General features: G+C 38.9%; 1 protein-coding gene across 7 annotated transcripts in view; it reads left to right on the forward strand.

Annotated features, from left to right (window-relative positions):
- The window catches only part of MGAT5 (alpha-1,6-mannosylglycoprotein 6-beta-N-acetylglucosaminyltransferase), a 235,733-nt gene extending 216,606 nt beyond the window's left edge, over nt 1-19,127 (forward strand). For all 7 annotated transcript variants that reach the window (XM_073305297.1, XM_073305301.1, XM_073305300.1 and 4 more), the window contains 4 exons: nt 3,484-3,600; nt 4,434-4,508; nt 10,877-11,034; nt 14,803-19,127. In XM_073305297.1, the coding sequence (XP_073161398.1) occupies nt 3,484-3,600; nt 4,434-4,508; nt 10,877-11,034; nt 14,803-15,001 (549 nt within the window). In that variant the 3' untranslated portion in view covers nt 15,002-19,127. The remainder of the gene's footprint in view (nt 1-3,483; nt 3,601-4,433; nt 4,509-10,876; nt 11,035-14,802) is intronic.
- Nucleotides 19,128-19,617: the final 490 nt, after the last annotated feature.

Genomic DNA, 19,617 nt, shown 5'->3' on the forward strand with positions numbered 1-19,617 from the left:
TTTGTACTATAATGGTTCTCTGTTTGAGGATTGTACAACAACAAACATTTTATTGCAAATAACTGCTTGCTTTGTAATATTACAGTAAAAAACAGAATGTCAAACTAAGGTGCATAATTTACTGCAGACAGAGCAGTTTGTCCTTTTGCCTGATACAGCAGTGACCAGAATTGGTATAATTAGTCCTGTGTAAGACAATTATGTTATAACTAGGCACTATGATAATAAAATAATGAAACCCATGAAGTACTTCTAAGCTATAACTCTGTGTCCATGTATATCTACATTCTTCTAATTATTTTTGACAGACCATATATACAAGTTTCACTTCAAGATCTGACTTTCTATCCAGGGGAAACCTCAGTTGAGATCCCCGTGACTTCCATTAAGGGAATGAGCATCACTGAGCAATAAGTGCATTCTTGTTCAAATAAATATGAATGTTGTACTTACTATTTTTGCAGAGAAGTTTTTGTTAAGATTCTGTTTAGCCATAATAGTAACACTAGCAATGAACTGTGTGTATTTGAATGTAAAGACACTTGGAGAGCGAAACCAATTTTTGAAGAGTGAACAGGAAAAGCAAACTACAAGTCTCCAAAGCATCCAGAATATTTTGTACTCTGAAGGGAAAAGGAGAAGATCAAACAAACTGGCCTCCCATGCAAGGATTTACTGAATATTGTTGTTCATTGTGTTTTGCATTATAATTGTAGCATATCTGTGTATGGGTAAAGTTAGGCCTATAACATACTGAAAACATTTAGCATTTATCTAGTAATTTTTTTCTTGTCCTGACATTAGTTAACACACGCTATTGCTTGCAACTTTGAATTTGTTTTTGAATAAGTACTGTGTATGTTAATCAAATGGAGAATGATCTTGCATATGTAAAAGGGAATATGAAGATAAGGAACAGCTTGCATGATAGCATTGGTCTGCTTGCAAATGGTGGTTCAGCTAGATGAACTGCACATTAAACTCATGCCAATTGGTTGATGAGCGATGCATTTCTACCATTTCTCATTTTAATTAAATAACATAGGTTGCCTGTGCCAAAAAGTTTTGTGCACTGTTCTCAATCTGCTCTACAAATACAATAGATATAGTAGTCCAAATTCACCCCTTTCCTAAGTTTGACTTTATTAACAAAGAAAACAATAATAAAATAGAGGAAATGGCAATTAAAAAATAGAAGAGCTTAAGCTGTGTGAAGTTTAATCATTATATTTACATGCTTGGGGGGAAAAAAATCACATTTTGAAAAGTAATGCAAATAATAATATTTCTTAAGTGCTAACATTATGTCCATTGTCACTCAACTTATCAATAAAGGCATATTCCCTGCCCCCAGTAGCTTGTACAATCTAAAATTTAAATATATATCACTTTTAAACAGTAGTGGTAATGGTATGATACTGAAGTCAGCTGGCATATGCAAATTTCATGGAAGGATTGGGTTTTCAGGAGAAATTGAAAAGATGATGATGGGGGGAGCATGGTTCACTAGGATACAGCTGATATAGACAGAAAATGTAATCTGTGGGTGTCAAGGCTGAATCCCCACGCTGTCACTCTGAGTGCAGAAGGTGGGGGCCCACAAGGATTTTTAAAATTAATACTTGCCCCTCCAGGCTTGTATTAAACTCCCATGGTTACAGCTTTTCTCTGCCCTTGACTTGGTAAATGCTGCCACCACCCAAATGCCAAAAAAAAGAACCCTTGAAGCCAGGAAGGAACACTTAGGAATTCATCCCTCTGGGGTACCCTCAAGCCCTTTCACCTCCCCCAACCACCACCGGGGAAGAGCTGAGAAAGAAAAAAAAGGAAATTAGCTGTTGCCATCAGCTAATCAAACAGCATATACACAAACCTCTTAGGACACCAAAAATCCAATCCTTTTCTTAAAAAAGATTAAATTTTATTAAAAACAAAAAGAAAGAAAATACATCTGGAATTTAGGCTTTTGCTAGATTTTAAAAGAGCAATTCCAAAAATTAAGCACCCAAAATAGCTTTTTTGGGGGTTCAGCTTAAAAGTTACAAGCAAACAAAAGCATCTGGGATTAGCCCAGAGGAGTGCACAAGCCAATAAGAAATAAAAGAAATAACCCTAATTGCATCTTTTTAGATAGTCCCTAATTTTACTTACATATCTGAGGCTAAGATAAGTAAGTCTGAGTATGAACTGATAATCTGTAATCATACATGGTTTAAGAACTTTTGAACATGGAGGATTGGATGCCATGGGGAACAATTAATCATATATAGAGCCTTTCACTTCTAGGTCATGGTTTCAGACTGCCAAAGGCTAGTAGATGTGATGAACTGGGAAAAATGTCTTTATTTTTTTCTGAATATTATGTGTGACTCTGTTTCCCTGTTCAATTTTGTATTTCTGCCTGCCTGAATACGTGGAGTTAAATCAAATGAGGCTGTAAACAGGTTATCAAAAACCAAGCAGGAAAGGTAAAACAACGACACAGATAACATAGCATCAGGTACACAAATTGCAAAGGAATGAAGATGATGACTGGACCACCAATTGGGGGTTGGTCCAAGCGAAGATATTTTACCTTTTCCCAGGACAATGGTTATATGTGAGGGTTGTAAAATGAGTTCGATAGTCCAGTTTCCAGAGGATACATATCTGCATGGCAATAGTATCGTTGATATTGTAATAAGCACTAATTGGTAACCTTGCTAGGAGTCTGAGAATAGAAGATCCGAATCAAATGTGCACAGTAATCATCGCAAATTTCTCACGTTCGTGTGAGAGAAAAAGGGAGAAGAGAGGGTTTGGATTGAAAGGTATTGACATTTCATCTTGAAGGGATGGAAAGATTTTCAAGAGATGCCTGAGATGGGGAGAGATGCAGGAATGGATAGAGGATGGAAGGCTCTGGATAGAAAAGGAGATTTGGGAGTAGTTCGTCTAGATGTGTTTCAGAGTAACAGCCGTGTTAGTCTGTATTCGCAAAAAGAAGAGTACTTGTGGCACCTTAGAGACTAACCAATTTATTTGAGCATGAGCTTTCGTGAGCTACAGCTCACTTCATCGGATGCATCCGATGCCACAAGTACTCCTTTTTTTTTTCGTCTAGATGTGTTAGCTGATTTCAAAGAAGTAGATGGAATCACCCAGAGAGCAGAGTATAGAGAGAAAATGGGAGAGGTTGGTACATAGAGAGACGGAAGCTTCCACTGCTGTTACTTGTTGTGTGGATAAATTAGAGGTCATTGGTCCCCATACTTATCAATCCAGTGCATTTCATATATGCACCAAGTTCACCCACAAGATTTAATGGGGAAAATATAGAGCACCTAAAACAGAGGTAAAAGAGAAATTAAGTTGTTTTTATATTCCAGCTCTGTTATTGCATTATCTATGTGTATTATATCCTGAGACCCAAACCAAGTGAAGGGGGCCAGGAAAGATATTTTGACCCTTGATTTTTACCAGTATATTGATTTTCTCTTTCAGTTGACGTCTCAGCATCCCTATGCTGAGGTTTACATTGGGAAGCCTCATGTCTGGACTGTGAACATCAATGATCCTTCTGAGGTCGAGAAAGCAGTGAAAGCAATTTTGAATCAAAAGGTTAATATTTATTCTGTTCGTAATCAGTACTTGTTGTCTGAGCTACTGCTGTGCAGAGTGCCTCAAAATCTTAATTTCATTAAGAGAATTGAGTGCCACGGACTGGAAGGTTCTGTCCTTTTGGGGTCTTATGCCACACCCATCACTAGGTGATGTATATGTGGTGTCTGAGCATCGGAGTTTAGTACCAGATCCTGCAAATGCTTACACACGTGCTTAACTTTACTCACATGAATAAAACTAAGCATGTGTGTAAGCATAAAGGAGTGTAGCTTTAGCATGTGAGTCACAGAGTCCAAGTTACTAGATTTGTTATTGAGTCTTTGTAAGTTTTCTGTGCATTTAGTAAATCAGTTGCCCTATTCTTAGTTCAGTTGAACCCATTATTTAGCTATGACAGGAAAGCTATGAAGATATTTCTGCATTTACATTATGAGCTTTTAATGTAAGGATTTAACAAATCAAAAGGCAGTCTGAAAACATTTTCAAAGAGCATCTAATTATAGAATCATATTTTCCTTTGGACTATTTGAATTTGGAAATTAAACAGAATTACAAACAGGCAGCTATGAGACAGTAGAGTCTTGTGCTACATTTATCTCTGCCACTGCTCAGTAAACTCTTAATTTCCCTCATTTAACATCTCCTCAAAGACAATCACTGATTAATTTCAGAATTGCCTTTGAGGGAGCAAAAATCAGTTTAATCTGGGGGCTGCATAAAACAGTGATTTGTTAATGACTACGTTTACTACAAAAGCACACCACAGGGACGCTTGCAGTAAAATGATTCCGTAAAAATTCTAATCTAAACACACTGTACTGTTTCAACAGATTGAACCTTATTTGCCCTATGAATTTACATGTGAGGGGATGCTACAAAGGATGAATGCATTCATTGAAAAGCAGGTATGACCTTTCAATGTTGATGAAATAAACCTATTTTAAAGAATGCCTTAGTATTAAAACTGTTTGGTTTTGGAATTACTTTTTTTTTAAAAGTTTGGGTGCAAAGGTCCAACTCTGCAAATCAGGTCTCAGGACTTGTGGCTTAGCTCATAGGTCTTTGGCAGCCATTCTACTGTTATGATGGTTTGGTGTATGACAAAAAGAACCACATCAGTGTGGTCTAGTAGTTAGCAAAGGGTGCTGGGTGTCAGTACTGGGTGTCAGGCAACATTTTTTGGACAAATAGTTTATTCAGCAAAAAACACAGTTTCAGTCAAACCAAAACTATTTGAGACTTTGCCACAAATATTTTCAGTCATTCGTAAAACAGCCAGAGGAGGAAAGAGACAGAGGAAGTGCAGCTGATGCTCCCCCTTATAAACTTTAGTCCAGTGGTTAGTCAAAGCTCAGTTACCACAATACAGAAGGGTAAGAGTTAAATACTTTACCACTTCATGGACTGCTCCAGAAATACAACTGAATGCTGAGGAGTATATATATGTATTTCAGGCTGTTACTATGAGCGCAAACTGCCCAAAATCAGCTTGTGTCATTTTTACGCTAATATTTCCACTCCCATGCAATCTGCATCACTATCCGAGATCACTGGACATTTGTACTGAGTTTTTAGGAACAATTACATCAGTTTCTTATTATTTTCACAAACCTCAGCAAAATATTACTTTATCTCTGTGCACCAGCAACAAAAGCTTACACACAGTTTTTAATTTATTGTAGTTTAGAGATTTCTGGGAAAAGTGGTTCACTTTAGCATAAGTATGGATTCTCTTAATATACATAATATTGGCTAAATAATTTTGGTAGCTGCTGATGTTGGTTAGTATTCATGGGCCTTGCAGAGGAAGAGGGATTTATGGGGAATTTAAATGAAGGTGGATGCCACACTGTGGCACAGCAAGGGTGTTCCAGCCATATGATATGTTAAGGAAGAAAACATGAAGACAAGAGTGGAAGATGGAAACAGAGAAGCTTTAAGGCTCAAAGGGTGTGTCTACACAGCAAAGAAAAACCCTCATCAGGCCCGTGCCAGCCGAGCTGGTCTCGGGCTCTGGGGCAGTTTCATTACTGCATAGATTTCTGGGCTTGGAGTGGAGCCCACACCGTAGGAGCCTGCGGGGTGGGAGGGCCCCAAAGCACCGGCTGCGGTCCAAGCCTGGAAGCCTACACAGCAATGAAACAGCCCCACTGCCCGAGCCGCCTGGCACAGGCCGGCCACAGGTTTTTCTTTGCTGTGTAGACATACCAAAAAAGAGCAAGGTGGGAAACCATAAGGAACAAGAACAGGGAGGGATTGGGATGGTAGGCAGGGCCGTGTGGAGTCTCATTGGGTGAGGTTATGGGTTTTAAAATATTGATTTGGTGGGTGAGAAATTGGAGGGATCCAAAGAGGGAAAGTGATGAGATCCAAGTGGCAGATGACTTGTTAAATGTAAACGGGGGGAAGTGGCATGACCTACAGGGAAGATCTTCCTCTAGCTAGAAAGCTCTTTTCTTTGCTTTAATTTGTTTTTGGTGTGGATATTCAAAAGTGTTAGGTCTAGTTCTATAAATCTTCCTCTTTGGTTGATTCAATGTGTATCTATAACTATAATTCCTTATACCACTCTTGATCTTTATTTTCTGACCTGGATTTCCCCTTCTCCTCCCTCTCCCCCTTCCCACCCCCCCAATTATTGTTTAATTGTATATTTGTAAAATGAAGTGAGTAAGATGGGACCCAAGGACAAATGGTAGAGCAAAGTCTTTCTAAAAGCATGGTGACTGCATTAAAAAAAATGAATGTTAACCAGTCATAATTTAAAATTAAATTATGGGATACCAAAATGAGCTTGTAAATTACTCAAAAACCTTTTTTTAAAATGTAAAATTGCTCGCTCTCATGGTTATAAAATGAACTAAACCACTGAATGAGAGAGTCAATGGCAGCCATTAATAATAAACTTATTAATTTTAATACTAAATGAGTAGCTATTGTTGCAGAGAAATAATTACTGTATATTGGGGCTTTGCATATAAGAAGTCACCATAGTAATCTCAGCTAATAGGATCCATTATACCTGTGAAGCTTTCTTTTCAATTTGTGTCAAAATCATTTTTGCTCATGGTGACAGTCACATTTTATGTATAAACCATTTAGACTAACCACTTGTGTATACCATGTTGCTTTAGTTAATGGGAAAAAAGTTATGAAATCCCCAAAGCAACGATATGAAGTACCATGTTTATATGAAATCTTGGTTATCTCAATGATTCTCATATCAATAAAACGTTTTAGATTATCAGGGTTGAACTGTATGCTACATTCTGTTGATAAAGTGCATTAAAACATTTAGGATATTAAGCATGTTTCAAAGACCGGTCTCTCTGTTTTGAGATGCTGGGGTGAGAATGAGAAAAGCTAAGCAGTAACAGGTTAGGAATGCTTTATATAGACCAATATAACTACACTCCTTTTCATTACAACTGTTCATCCAGGACCTGATCCTAAGAAGCACTAGTAGCTTCTGCTCCCTTTGACTTCAGTGGGAGTATCCAGGTACTCACTCACTTTCAAGATTAAGCTCCCAGTTCCAATAGTACCTGTCCAATGAGATGTCTTATCTTTCATGGTTATAACATTCAAAGAGGTATTGTTGCCCCTTTATCAGAAAATAACACAATGCTAATGTATTGTTGTATTTACAGAACAATAGAACATACCCTTTAAGATTCCACACTAATAGACCGAAGTTCCTATGGGTATCAAAGTTAACAATGAAAAGGGGGGAATCAGAAAACACAATACAGAGTAAATGAATCATGGAAGATATTAAAAGCAGACTGTTTCCCGTTTAAGAAGAACTGGAGCAGAATGAATGGGGCAATTCTATGCCTTATGGCAATAGTTCATCATTTTAAAACCTTATGGAATTTTGATATTTTCCCCATAGACAAGGGAATTGGTTTGGTTCCTGGGATTGGCAACAAGATACAGAGCCTTTCATCACCAATTTTCTGTTGAGGATCAGGCTTATGGTGACTGAATGCTGTTACTGATACTTTTTGTGGAACTAAATGATACCTTGACTGGCTGTTTCAGCAACGTGGTGAAGGATCAGATGAATGGGTCTTCAGTTACCGAGGGTTTTCACGTGGCATAAGCATTGAAAGTAGATTTTAAAAAATCATTTAAAGACACAGTTTAAATTTTTGTTTTTAAAAAGTTATTTTAAACTAATACTTCACTGGTGTGTGATGTTGAATGTGTATGCTTCAGATTTTTATTTTCATGTATTGGTCCAGGTATTTCATTTACCCCTCTTTGTCCTGAGCATGTTCTCAGGTATCTCACCTTTCAAAGGCAGATCTTGCTACTCTCAAACATGCTTTTGCTACTTCAACACCAAGACTATTGCAGTGTGCTCTATATAAGGCTACATATTAAATCAGTTCAGAACTTCTGCAGAAGGTAGCTGCCCAGTTATAAACTGGTGAATCCTATATGAAACCTGTGGCACCCGTGCTCTGGGATCTGCCCTACTTACCTGTGGCCTTCCCAGATAAATTTAAAGTTATTAGTTTTTACCTAAGTTCTAAATGGACTGGTACCAGTCCACCGGAGAGAGCATCTCTCTCCCTCCATGAGGTGCTGATGTTGGATCCCACCTCAAGATAATAGAAAAGGGGGCCGACCCTATTGGGTTCTGTGGAGATTAGCAGGCGCAAGCCTGCCGACAGCTAAAGGACCCTCCCCCAGTCTATGGGGAGGATCCACTGAGCCCGGGAAGTCAAATAATTACGGGGGACAACAGAAAATATAACCGGGATAGGTGTGAAGGTCAAAGGGTCAAAAAAAAGGGAACCTGAAGGGGACACCGAGCAGAGAATCCCAGACAACGCCCACTGCTCCTCGAAGATGTCAAGGGAGCCAGTGGACGCCGCCCAGAGGAACTCTGCCCGGGTGCATGAACAGAGGGAGGATCAGAAATAGGACCCACAGTCACAGAGAACCCCCTCTCCCTGGTGTTGTAGAGGGCCATTTTGGCCATTGCTAGCAGGAGGTTGACGAGGGGGTCCCATGACTTTGTGAGGCCATGAATAGGGTGTGCATATATGGGAAGGTAAACATGCGCCAGGGTCTCTGGCTGGGGGCTGATGGTGGGCATTCATTATATTCACATTCAATAATATTAAAGGAACTGGCACATGAAATTGCAAGCCCAATAGCAAGGATTTTTAATGCATCTGTAAACTCAGGGGTCATACCCTATGACTGGAGAATTGCTAATATAGCTCCTATTTTTAAGAAAGGAAAAAAATTGTAAGCAAGGTCTTGGAACAAAATGTTAAAGAGAAAGTAGTTGTTAAGGACATAGGGTGAATGGTAACTGGGACAAAATACAACATGGTTTTACAAAAGGTAGGTCATGCCAGACCAACCAGATCTCCTTATTTGAGAAGATAGCTGATTTTTTTAGACAAAGCAAATGCAGTACATCTAATCTTCCTGGATTTCAGTAAGGTACTTGATACAGTTCCACTTAGGCAATTATTAATTACATTGGAGAAGAGGGGGATTAATTTGAAAATTGAAAGGTGGATAAGGAACTGGTTAAAGGGGAAACTACAATGGGTCATATTGAAAGGTGAACTGTCAGGCTGGAGGGAAGTTAATAGCGGAGTTCCTCAGGGATCGGTCCTGGGACCAATCTTATTTAACCGTTTTTATTACCGACCTTGGCACACAAAAAAAAAAAAATGGATGTGCGATAATAAAATTTGCGAATGACACAAAGTTGAGAGGTATTGCCAATATGGAGGAGAACTGGAATATCATACAAGATTATCTGGACAACTTTGTAAACCGGAGTAATAAAAATGGGATGAAATTTAATAGCGCAAAATGCAAGTCGTACATTTAGGGACTAACAACAAAAATGTCTGCTACAAAATGAAGTCTCATGAGATGGAAGTGACAGAGCAAGATAGAGATCCGGGTTTCTGGGTCGATCACAGAATTTCCCCTGGGTCAAATTGGCAGAGACCCTGGAGGGGTTTCACCTTCCTCTGCAGCATGGGGCATGGTTCACTTGCAGGTTTCAATTTGTGTAAATGGTGGGAGACTCTAACTTGAAGTCTTTTAAATCATTATTTGAGGACTTCAGTAACTCAGCCAGAAGTTAGGGGTCTATTACAGGAGTGGGTGTGTGGCCTGCAGTGTGCAGGAGGTCAGACTAGATGATCATGATGGTCCCTTCTGGCTTTGAAGTCTGTGAGTCTATAAGGGTCCCAGGAGATCAAATGCCTCCCGACTTGGAGGACTTATTTGTTTGACCCAGACTTTAAAGGGAGTTAGTGGGAAGATTGAAGAACTAGCCAATAACAGGGGGCGGTGTTTGTATTTAGAGCTGCGGTTTCTCTGAAGACGTGAGCTGACTAAAATTTACATTTGACTCCTGTCATTTTAAATAAGCTTTCCGTACTTTGCCAATTGTGTGTGAGCACTCTTTATTGTAAATGGAAATAAAATAAATAGCCAAGAGGTGCACTTAGAACAAAATCTCGATGTTCCTTTCTCTGCAGTAACCACATAGGAGAGTTCACGTTGTTCATAGTCAGTACTAGTCTGGGTGGTCATGTCACCAGTAGCTCCATTGGGAGATAGAAACAAACTCTATGAATGCTTGTTCTCGGGTCTAGAGAGAAAGCACATAACATATCAAACTCAGTCTTTTATATAAGTGTCACTGACTCTATGGCTAAGCATTTGGAAAGGAGCAAGCTGGGGCAGACATATGCACTTGGGAACTTTTTTCCATAAGGGATACATAATCCGCTTTTGGAATCATTCTCTACCAGGACTTTCTGGTGGTATCTGTGTCATTCTAACAGTAATACTTGTTTAGCACTAAATTGTTGCCACAAGATATCACTGAAGCAAAGAGGGAATCAATAATGGATTAGATATGTATAGATAAAGAGTAAATAGATTCTATGATCATATTAAATCTCATGTTTACAAATGAGACACATAAGCCATCCTGCTTCATAAGGCAACCACTAACTTAGAGATAGGAAGAAATTTCTCCTTGGAGGAAGAACAGCACTTTTTTCTGAAGCATCTGGTACTGGCTAGTGTCAAATTTTTGTTAAGAGATCCGTTGTGATAATTCTCCTTATTAAAACTCTCAATCTGTCAGCCGAATACAGGTAAGATGGTCTTGCTGCCAAAAAAAAGTTTTCTAGGCTTTTAATTACCACTGCTATTTTCTTAACCATAGAAAAGTTTTTTCAAAGACTGTGTAATACTGTATACTTTGTCACTGCAGGATTTCTGTCATGGGCAAGTGATGTGGCCACCATTAAGTGCACTGCAGGTAAAAATTACTGAACCTGGAAAATCATGTAAACAAGTTTGTCAGGAAAACCAGCTCATCTGTGAGCCATCCTTCTTCCAACACCTTAACAAAGACAAGGATCTGCTGAAGTAAGTATTGAGGAGTATGGAAATATAGTTGGGTACCTTATCTAAAGGCGGACGAGGAAATAGTGCTAATGCAGCTGTAATGTTGAGTGGTCAAGTTCTCAACTCCAGAAAAGCAGAGTTAAAATTGAAAAGATAAATCTTAAATTTGTGACTTTGTGCATATGTTGCCTTAAAATAGTCTCTTATAATATAAATGTTAATTAACAGCCATATAAATTCTAATTTAAATACAGTATGTTAAAATGAAAAGTTTAAGCCTTAAAACTGTTCTAACCATTTGAAGAAATCTTAGTATTTCTTCTTTGAGTGCTGGTCTCTGTTTGAATTCCACTCTGGGTACACAGGCGCTCCATGTGCCTGGAGCCAGAGTATTCTCACAAACAGATTCCGTTGGTCCACACACCTGTCCCTGCTCTCCTCGTGCTCTGTACTGAGGATAAAAGGAGCAGGGTGAATCGACAGCCTCTTACCGCTGTGTGGCCTGCATCAGAACTTTCAGTGTCTGGAGCTTCTTCTCTACTCACTTGATCTTCAATCTGTAAATATTTGAAAGCTTTTTCTTAGTAAATAATTTTATTGTAAATAATTTTAAAGAGGTTTTTTGATAACTTTTAGTCCCTGTAGGGTAGTTAGCTAGATTACCCCAGATCGTAGGACAGCTGTGCCCCCTTAATTCTCCAGTCTGGTGTGCACTATGCCCATTTTGCTGTGTGAGCTGCCACTCTGCACACTCAACCCAGCCTCTAGCATGCAAATCACCCACATATATAAGAGTGCTATGTCCAGCCACTCTTGAATTATATATGGGGCAACACCCACATATACCTAATCCCAGTCTTGCACCCCAGAAATGTACTGTCTTGTACCGCTCAGTTACTTACTGAGCAATACAAGCTCATAAAATCCATCATTTTAACAAAGAAAATGATCCAATAAACAATAATAACTGACTGATTTGTTAATGACTTTGCTGGGGCCTGCCTGCCTGCCTCCCTCCCTCCCTCCAATTGTTTCCACATTTTCACCTACAAATGTTTGTCTTCCTGCCTCCTTCTCCTATGTCATAGATCAGGGTGGCTCTTTTACTGTTAAAGTGTGACTCCTTACCCCCATTCTCCACCTACCAGACTGGGGCGGGGAGATCTCGGGGCTTCTGCCTTGTGGCTGGGTGGTGCTCCTGACTCTCGAACTTCTGAAGATTATTGGATGCGGCTCAGAGGGTCAGTAAGTTTGGCCACCTCTGCCATAGAGTCTCTACCCAGCTGAATCCTTCTCTCTCTATTCCTCCCCTTTCCCTTCCCTGGCTCCCCTTTCATCCCCAATTTTTTGGTGACTGCTCCCCCAGACGGTGGAAGATGGGGTGAGAAATATGTCGGCGCTCCTTCAGTGATTCACTGGTCCGTGCCGCTTACAGTAGAGGAGGCAGCAAAGAGGCAGCTGCAGTGCTCAGCTCTGCCCCCACACTCCGCAGTATACTCACAACAGGAAGCTCAGCATTTAGGAGGGAGAGCAGCAGTCTCTGTCCTGCCTGCCTGCTTTGCAGAGTGCCCTTAAATGTGAGGATGTTTGCACTACAGCAGGGATCGGCAACCTTTGGCCCGTGGCCTGCCAGGGTAAGCCCCACAGCGGGCCGGGCCGGTTTGTTTACCTGCTGTGTCCACAGGTTCGGCTGATCGCAGCTCCCACTGGCCACCGTTCGCTGCTCCAGGTCAATGGGGGCTGCGGGAAGCAGCGGCCAACATATCCCTCGGCCCGCGCCGCTTCCCGCAGCCCCCATTGGCCTGGAGCGGCAAACCGCGACCTGTGGGAGCTGCGATCGGCCAAACCTGCGGACTCTGCAGGTAAACAAACCGGCCCGGCCCACCGGGGGCTTACCCTGCCGGGCCGCATGCCAAAGGTTGCCAATTCATGCACTACAGTTAAGCCCCTGGGCTGAAGTTGCCACAGTTGCCAGATTGTAGCCATCCAGGATAGGTTTGCCACACCTCGGACACTTAGTAGGTATAGTTGAGGAGGAGTACTTTGTACCCTTCAACATTGAATTTCCTGTTTTTAGTGAGTTTATGTGCAAGACACTAAATGTTAATCCTAATTTTATCTGGGGGAGAGTGAAACATGTGGAATGATGAAATTAACACTTCTGCAATATAAAACAAATTAAAATTCCACAATACAAGAGCTGATTTGAGGCAATTGTTCATGCAATTTTAAATAAAAATGTTTATAAAGCTGTATTTAAAGGCCAACATCTGAATTATGTATTGCCAAAAACCAAATGAAAAAAACACTTATGTTAATGCTTCTGATACTTTTATAGACTAAGTAAGATGACAGTGGTTGGCTCAGGATATTGGTAATGAGACACAAAGGTTTTTATTTCTCGATCACTGGTCTGACTGAGACTTTATGGAGAGAATCTTAATTGCAGTTCTTCTATACAATTAATTCTGCAGAATGTCCCTGTTACTGTATTTATCCAGCTGAAATTGGTCTATACTGTGCTTAAATGAGGGGAAAATTGCTCCCTTACAGATCTTTGTCTGCATGGAAGATGCAATATAAAGCTAATACATCTTTAATGTAAGCAAAATGTGTCCTCAATGGAGAAGTCAAATGATGAATTAGAAGAATAGCTTTTTACAGTTCTGGATTAAACCAGAATCAGAGCGCAGAGGATTATGTTACAGGAAATAACTGTGCATGCTGACTAGCATTTGATGTCTGCAATTGCTCGTTCAGAATAATTGTCCACTGCAAATATTGCACCTTTTTGGTCCAATCTTCATTAAGAATTGAGATACTCGGCAGACAAAATTTTCCCATCTTGGGTTATAGTATTTTATCTGACAAATAGCAAAGATTTGAGAGCATTTCATAGGTAATATAGTCTGAGTAGAAGGAGGTACAGTAATGATGTACCGTGTCCAAAGAAGGCTGCAGCAAATGAGACAGATGGATTCCATACTGAGAATAAGATGGAGAATGAGAAATGGAGAACTAGAGTGGCAGCCAAAGTCAAAGAAACTCTCTAGGAAGAATGTTAGACTGAATGTCTTCCAATTCATGCCACAAGATCAAAAATGTTGTTTGATTCTCTGTTGCATTGTCATTTCCCCTCATTCTTGACTGTTTCCCAATTTAACACTCATACATTCTGCTACATGTACTGTTTACAAAAAGTTCTAAAGACTTCATGAAACAAACCAATCTCAGCTTCTCCTATCCCTGCACAATTCAGTGCAATACAAAGGTAGGGAGGCACATCACAAAACCAGTCCCATTTCTACAGGACTCTGAGGCTTGTCAGTTTAACATAGTCTGAAAGTTCTTTATTGTTTTTTAATACTTAACATTTCCAGCTTAACTTGCTGGAGGAACAGAGCCAGACTCCTAATGGGATGAAAGTATTTTATGTTGCTGCTTAGCATCATAAATATTGATCAATTTCCAGTGCCAATAGGCAGAATAAGGGTTGCTATTATTGGAAACTTGGAAAGTAAAATGACTAATATTCTGTTTATGCCCGTTGGCTGTTTCTATAACCCAGCAGTTACTATGTGATCTATATTAGCCTATTTCTGTTTGGCTGAGTGTTTACTTGAAAACTGTGTAATGTAATATCATGGTATGATTTAATTACTGCTCTAGTTCAGGTTTTTTTGAGCTTTTTATAGTAAGGCTATCGTCTTAGGAGTGAAAATTATTTACCTGAATTGCTATAAATGAATGATGGGAATGTGACTTAGACAAGTGTGTCTTGCTTTATAGGTATAACGTGGAATGCCAAACTGTTGAATCTGCAAATGATATCGTGGTCCCATCTTTTGATGAAAGCAAGAAACACTGCATTTTTCAGGGCGATCTTTTGCTGTTCAGCTGTGCGGGATCCCATCCAAACCACAAACGAATCTGCCCCTGCAGGGACTATAATAAGGGACAGGTTGCACTTTGCAAAGATTGTCTATAGCAGCAGCACCTTGCTTTAGTTTTGGGATGAACAAAGTGGTTTTGAGAGAACTACTTATACTTCCTGCACTTTTGTCCAATTGTCTGCTGCAGGCCGAGCAAATGCTGCCAAGCAGAATTCTCTGAGAAGAGGGATTCATAACGAACATCTAAATGATTTTTATTTTTTTCTAAGTGAACACTTGCAGTGGAGCTCTTTGAAATCTTCCACCTACTCAAGGAAAAGAGAAATAAAGTTCCATGCTTTGTAACAATTTGGAGATCATTGCCAAGAACAGTTTGTAGAAAATTCCCAGACCCATCAGACTTTTTTTTGTTGTTTTTTGGATGAAACAAGTGTTTTTCTATTTTTTTAACAAGTTAAAACATCCCGTCATCGTCAGCTAAGAATCTGAACGTCATTCCAGTAAAAAAAATGGGGGGAAAATGCACGTGGTGGGTGGGGGAGAGGACTACATTTATTATTGGGGCACTGTTTTGGGTGCTGCTGCAGCTTGAATGGCTATAAAATGGTGCATTTCACAAGAACTTGGAACCACAAGGTAACACAAATAACAATATATAGCTGCTTGCTCCCAGTCCTTTTTTAAATCCTCATGTACTACAAGGTATCGATGGCATCACAACTACTGTACCTGGAGCACTCTAAACAGGCAGCTCTGGGAATGTGAGGATCAGTGGCTGCCAGTGTGTGACAAATTCTGTTGTTGCTTGAGAACTGATTATGATTGTGACCTACTCTGGTGTGGAACTGCCGTGGAAAAACACGGCCATTTTAAAATGGACTTGTCATCGTCAGTTTACTGGGTCTGTTTCGAGAGTGATCCTTGGAATTTGCCCATGCTTCTGTTGTAGTCTGCCTATTCAAAGTACTGTGTGAAGCAAAAAGTATTCTGCATCATTTGAGCAATATTGTTTGATCCTCAGTTTGCTATACCTTACAGTAGTTAAAACATTACTGCAAGACGGAGAAAGGATCAACTAACTATAATTTTCTGTATCATAGGAATGTGAACAGTCTTCATAACAAGCTCTGTTTTTAAAGAGGAAGATATTTTAAAGAGCAATTATGAGAGAAGGAAAACTTCTTAGGAAAAATATTGTTGATCGCTTTTCTGGATTCTTAGTCCTTTTTTTAAATAGGCGAGCCAGGGATATATTTAAAAACTACAGTTAATTACCAAGAGTTTGAATTGGAATTCAGACTTGTTTAGAACAGTGAACCTAAATCTTTTTAAATAGTAACATGTATCTCTTTTTTTTTTTTAAAGAGTAAATTTCTATTTTTTTGCAGCACAAGGTGACATGTTTGAAAGCACTGTTCGTGGCTGGGAAAAATTACGTTAAATTAGAGGGAAATGAATTGCTTAGTCTGCAGTAGGATTTGAAAAAGACCATAGCTTGCAGGTTTAAAACTTGGGTATTTCCCAGTCATAGTTGAAAAACCTCAATTTGATTTTTTTCCCCCTTTGTGAAGATTTAACAAGCACTACCCAGTCTCTCCATTAATGAAAGTATAGGCACTTTAATATTTTTCTCTAGACTATATCAGGTTCACTTATTTTTTTATAACCATCATTCATTATCCGTGTGAGAGTATTGAAGTCTCTCATGACCTACCAAAGACCAAATAAGGGAAACACGACCGAAACAGTCAAATTATCAAGAGAAGTTAACAGAAACGTAGAAGTTCAGTTTCCAATTTGAGTGTAATTTCAAGTATGTTTCAATTCCCTAATTCAACACTCCCATTTCATTGTTAAACGATGTAACAAGTACTGCAGACTAGATAGAAATTGGTGTCTAAATGATTGAGTATCCAGAAAGCATATATGGCAGAAACCTGGGCAGCAGTGTTTATCAATAATAACTGGGATGTAATGATAGTAAAGCTTCTGTAATTGCAATAATTCTGCAAAAATAGAACATAACTGGTTACTTATTAGGCATAGTTTTGTATGAAAAGAAATTGAGCAGTTTTGGGGAGTGTCCCAGGCATTCTCTCAGTCAGAATGGATGCTGTTTGCATTGGCTTTTAATATCCAGGGAACTCTGATTCTTGGCTTTTTTTAGAATTGGAATCTGAGGTGCCTCAGCAGTTCATTTTAGGTGTTCTCCATATTCCTGTACATATGATACGAGTACAGCCAGAAGAATCCCAGGCTTTAAAGAAAATATGCGCACCAGTTTGGGCCTTATATCTGGCATTAACTTATTGGTGACAACAGAATCTGACTTTTTGTGATGCAACCTGAGTTTCTGTAATCAGAAGTGTAATAAGTTAGATGGAACATCACATCATACATTGGCAATAAAGACTTGTGCAAGCGTGCTTAAACAACCCAAAGCACCATGCCTACTGTAACATAACAATTAGAAACCATTTGCTGTTGTTTTTTTTTAAAAAGCACTAAGCTGTAAATATACACTTGCTTGTTTCTTACCATTGAATGGCTTAATACCATTTGTTTTGCCTCTAAAAACTGAGGATAGAGGATTTCTGCTAGTTTGTTGTTACTGCTATCTCTGATGCACTATATTATTCAGTAATATAGTGCTGTCAGTGCAGTCTTTACCCCAGCAGGGGGAGTTATAATCTCTATAGTATTTGTGTTTATTTCTGAGCTACTGAATTTTTTTACTGTATATTGGAGGAAGGCCAAGGGGAGAGAGAAAACCATTAAGCTCCTTCCAGTAGCAGAAATCAATGAAAAAAAATTTTGGACCTGGGGCGGGGGCGGGAATAATCAGTAGGGCTACATCCTACTCCCAATGAAAATTTTGGGAATTTTGCTGTTCCCTTCAAAAGTCCTGCCCAATATGAGACATTTTCCAAGGACTTTGTTTTGTTATGTCCAAATCTTGAAGATGCTGAGCTCTCTTTTCGAAAGGAAAAGTACTCTTATAATGTGCAGCTTCAGTTTTATTTTGAGAAAGAGAAAAGCATGTTAGATCATGGGAGATAACTTTCTGCATACGCATATTCTTTGTTTTCAAATTTCTGCTTTGCTTGCCTTGAAGACTTATTGGATAGAAAAAAACGGAAGTTGCTATCAACATTTAAATGGATAGTGATTCACTAAATCTGATACTTTGTTTTTTTTTTCCTGTGGTAATAGTCTTTAAATTTATAAGCAAGTGGGTTCTTGTAAAACAACTGAACACTCCATTCTGCAAGTAAGCACTCAGGCAGATGCATAGGGTATTATTTTAGAAATTATGAATCATTCACTAAAATTGTTGCCCATTTTTTCTAAAATGTGGACACACAGTCTTCTGTTAGACTCCATGATTAAGCTGAGTCTTTCCCCTCTTACTTAAATAATAAATGTATAGTCCACATACTGCACTTGAATGATGGCTTTGTGGAAGAATGATTGGTTATAAGATGGGATTTCATTAATGTAACTTTGTCACTGAAACTCGCACTTCCTTTTTCAGACTTCATTTTTTTGCAAGAATTAGTTTTGGATACCCTGACCAGTAATTGATGGAAATCAGGTGTGTCAAAACTGAAGTATAACAACCATATTATAAGCTCATAAACATATCTGTCATAAATCAAAACATTCTTTTGTTTTAAACTTTTGTATTTTTTGTATGTGACCTGATTTTTGAAAAATCTTATTCCTATGAGATTAGAAAACTTGAGAAAAGAATTTACATAATTTATTACGGTTAACATAAAAGGCTTGCCTTTGAAAGGTAAAGTTGGTAAATATACACTGTTTAAAAATGCCAATAAAAACCTCATTTATTTCATATATGCAAATTGATTTGCACATGTATAATTAGATACGCTTTTGGCATATTTGGCTTAGTTTTCTTTATGGTTGTGTGTCTTTTTGTTTCTCTCTTTTTGTAATTTATTAGTTACAGTTGTGTGTGTTGCTTAATGTCAGATTTAAGTTACTTCTGCAAATATTTAATGTTTATGTGCCTTTTTAGTTTTGGATGGATGTTTAGAATGTGGGCACTGTGTGAACAAGTATAATGGAACACAGATTTTAGGGTTAAAAAAAGGACTTGTTGCTATATAAATACTAAGTGTGACTTCTAAAATGTTTTTTAAATAGCAGTGGAAAGTTGTCTAGAAATATGAAGGAAAACACATAAAAGAATCACCATTGTAAATGTAAAAGAAAAGGAGTACTTGTGGCACCTTAGAGACTAACAAATTTATTAGAGCATAAGCTTTCATGAGCTATGCTCTAATAAATTTGTGAGTCTCTAAGGTGCCACAAGTACTCCTGTTCTTTTTGCGAATACAGACTAACACGGCTGCTACTCTGAAACCCATTGTAAATGTAATATCCTTTGTTAGAATCATAGAATATCAGGGTTGGATGGGACCTCAGGAGGTCATCTAGTCCAACCCCCTCCTCAAAGCAGGACCAATCCCCAATTTTTGCCCTGATCCCCAAATGGCCCCCTCAAGGATTGAACTCACAACCCTGAATTTAGCAGGCCAATGCTCAAACCACTGAGCTATCCCTTTGAATATGTGTGGTCTGATGGGAAGGTAGTGCATTGGGATTCAATATTTAAACATAGCTCTATTGTTTAATGACCTTGGAGCAAAATAGATCCACTATGCCCCACAAGAAGACAATGAAG

Source organism: Lepidochelys kempii, chromosome 11 (genome assembly GCF_965140265.1).
Source record: "Lepidochelys kempii isolate rLepKem1 chromosome 11, rLepKem1.hap2, whole genome shotgun sequence".
NCBI classification, from domain to species: domain Eukaryota; kingdom Metazoa; phylum Chordata; order Testudines; family Cheloniidae; genus Lepidochelys; species Lepidochelys kempii.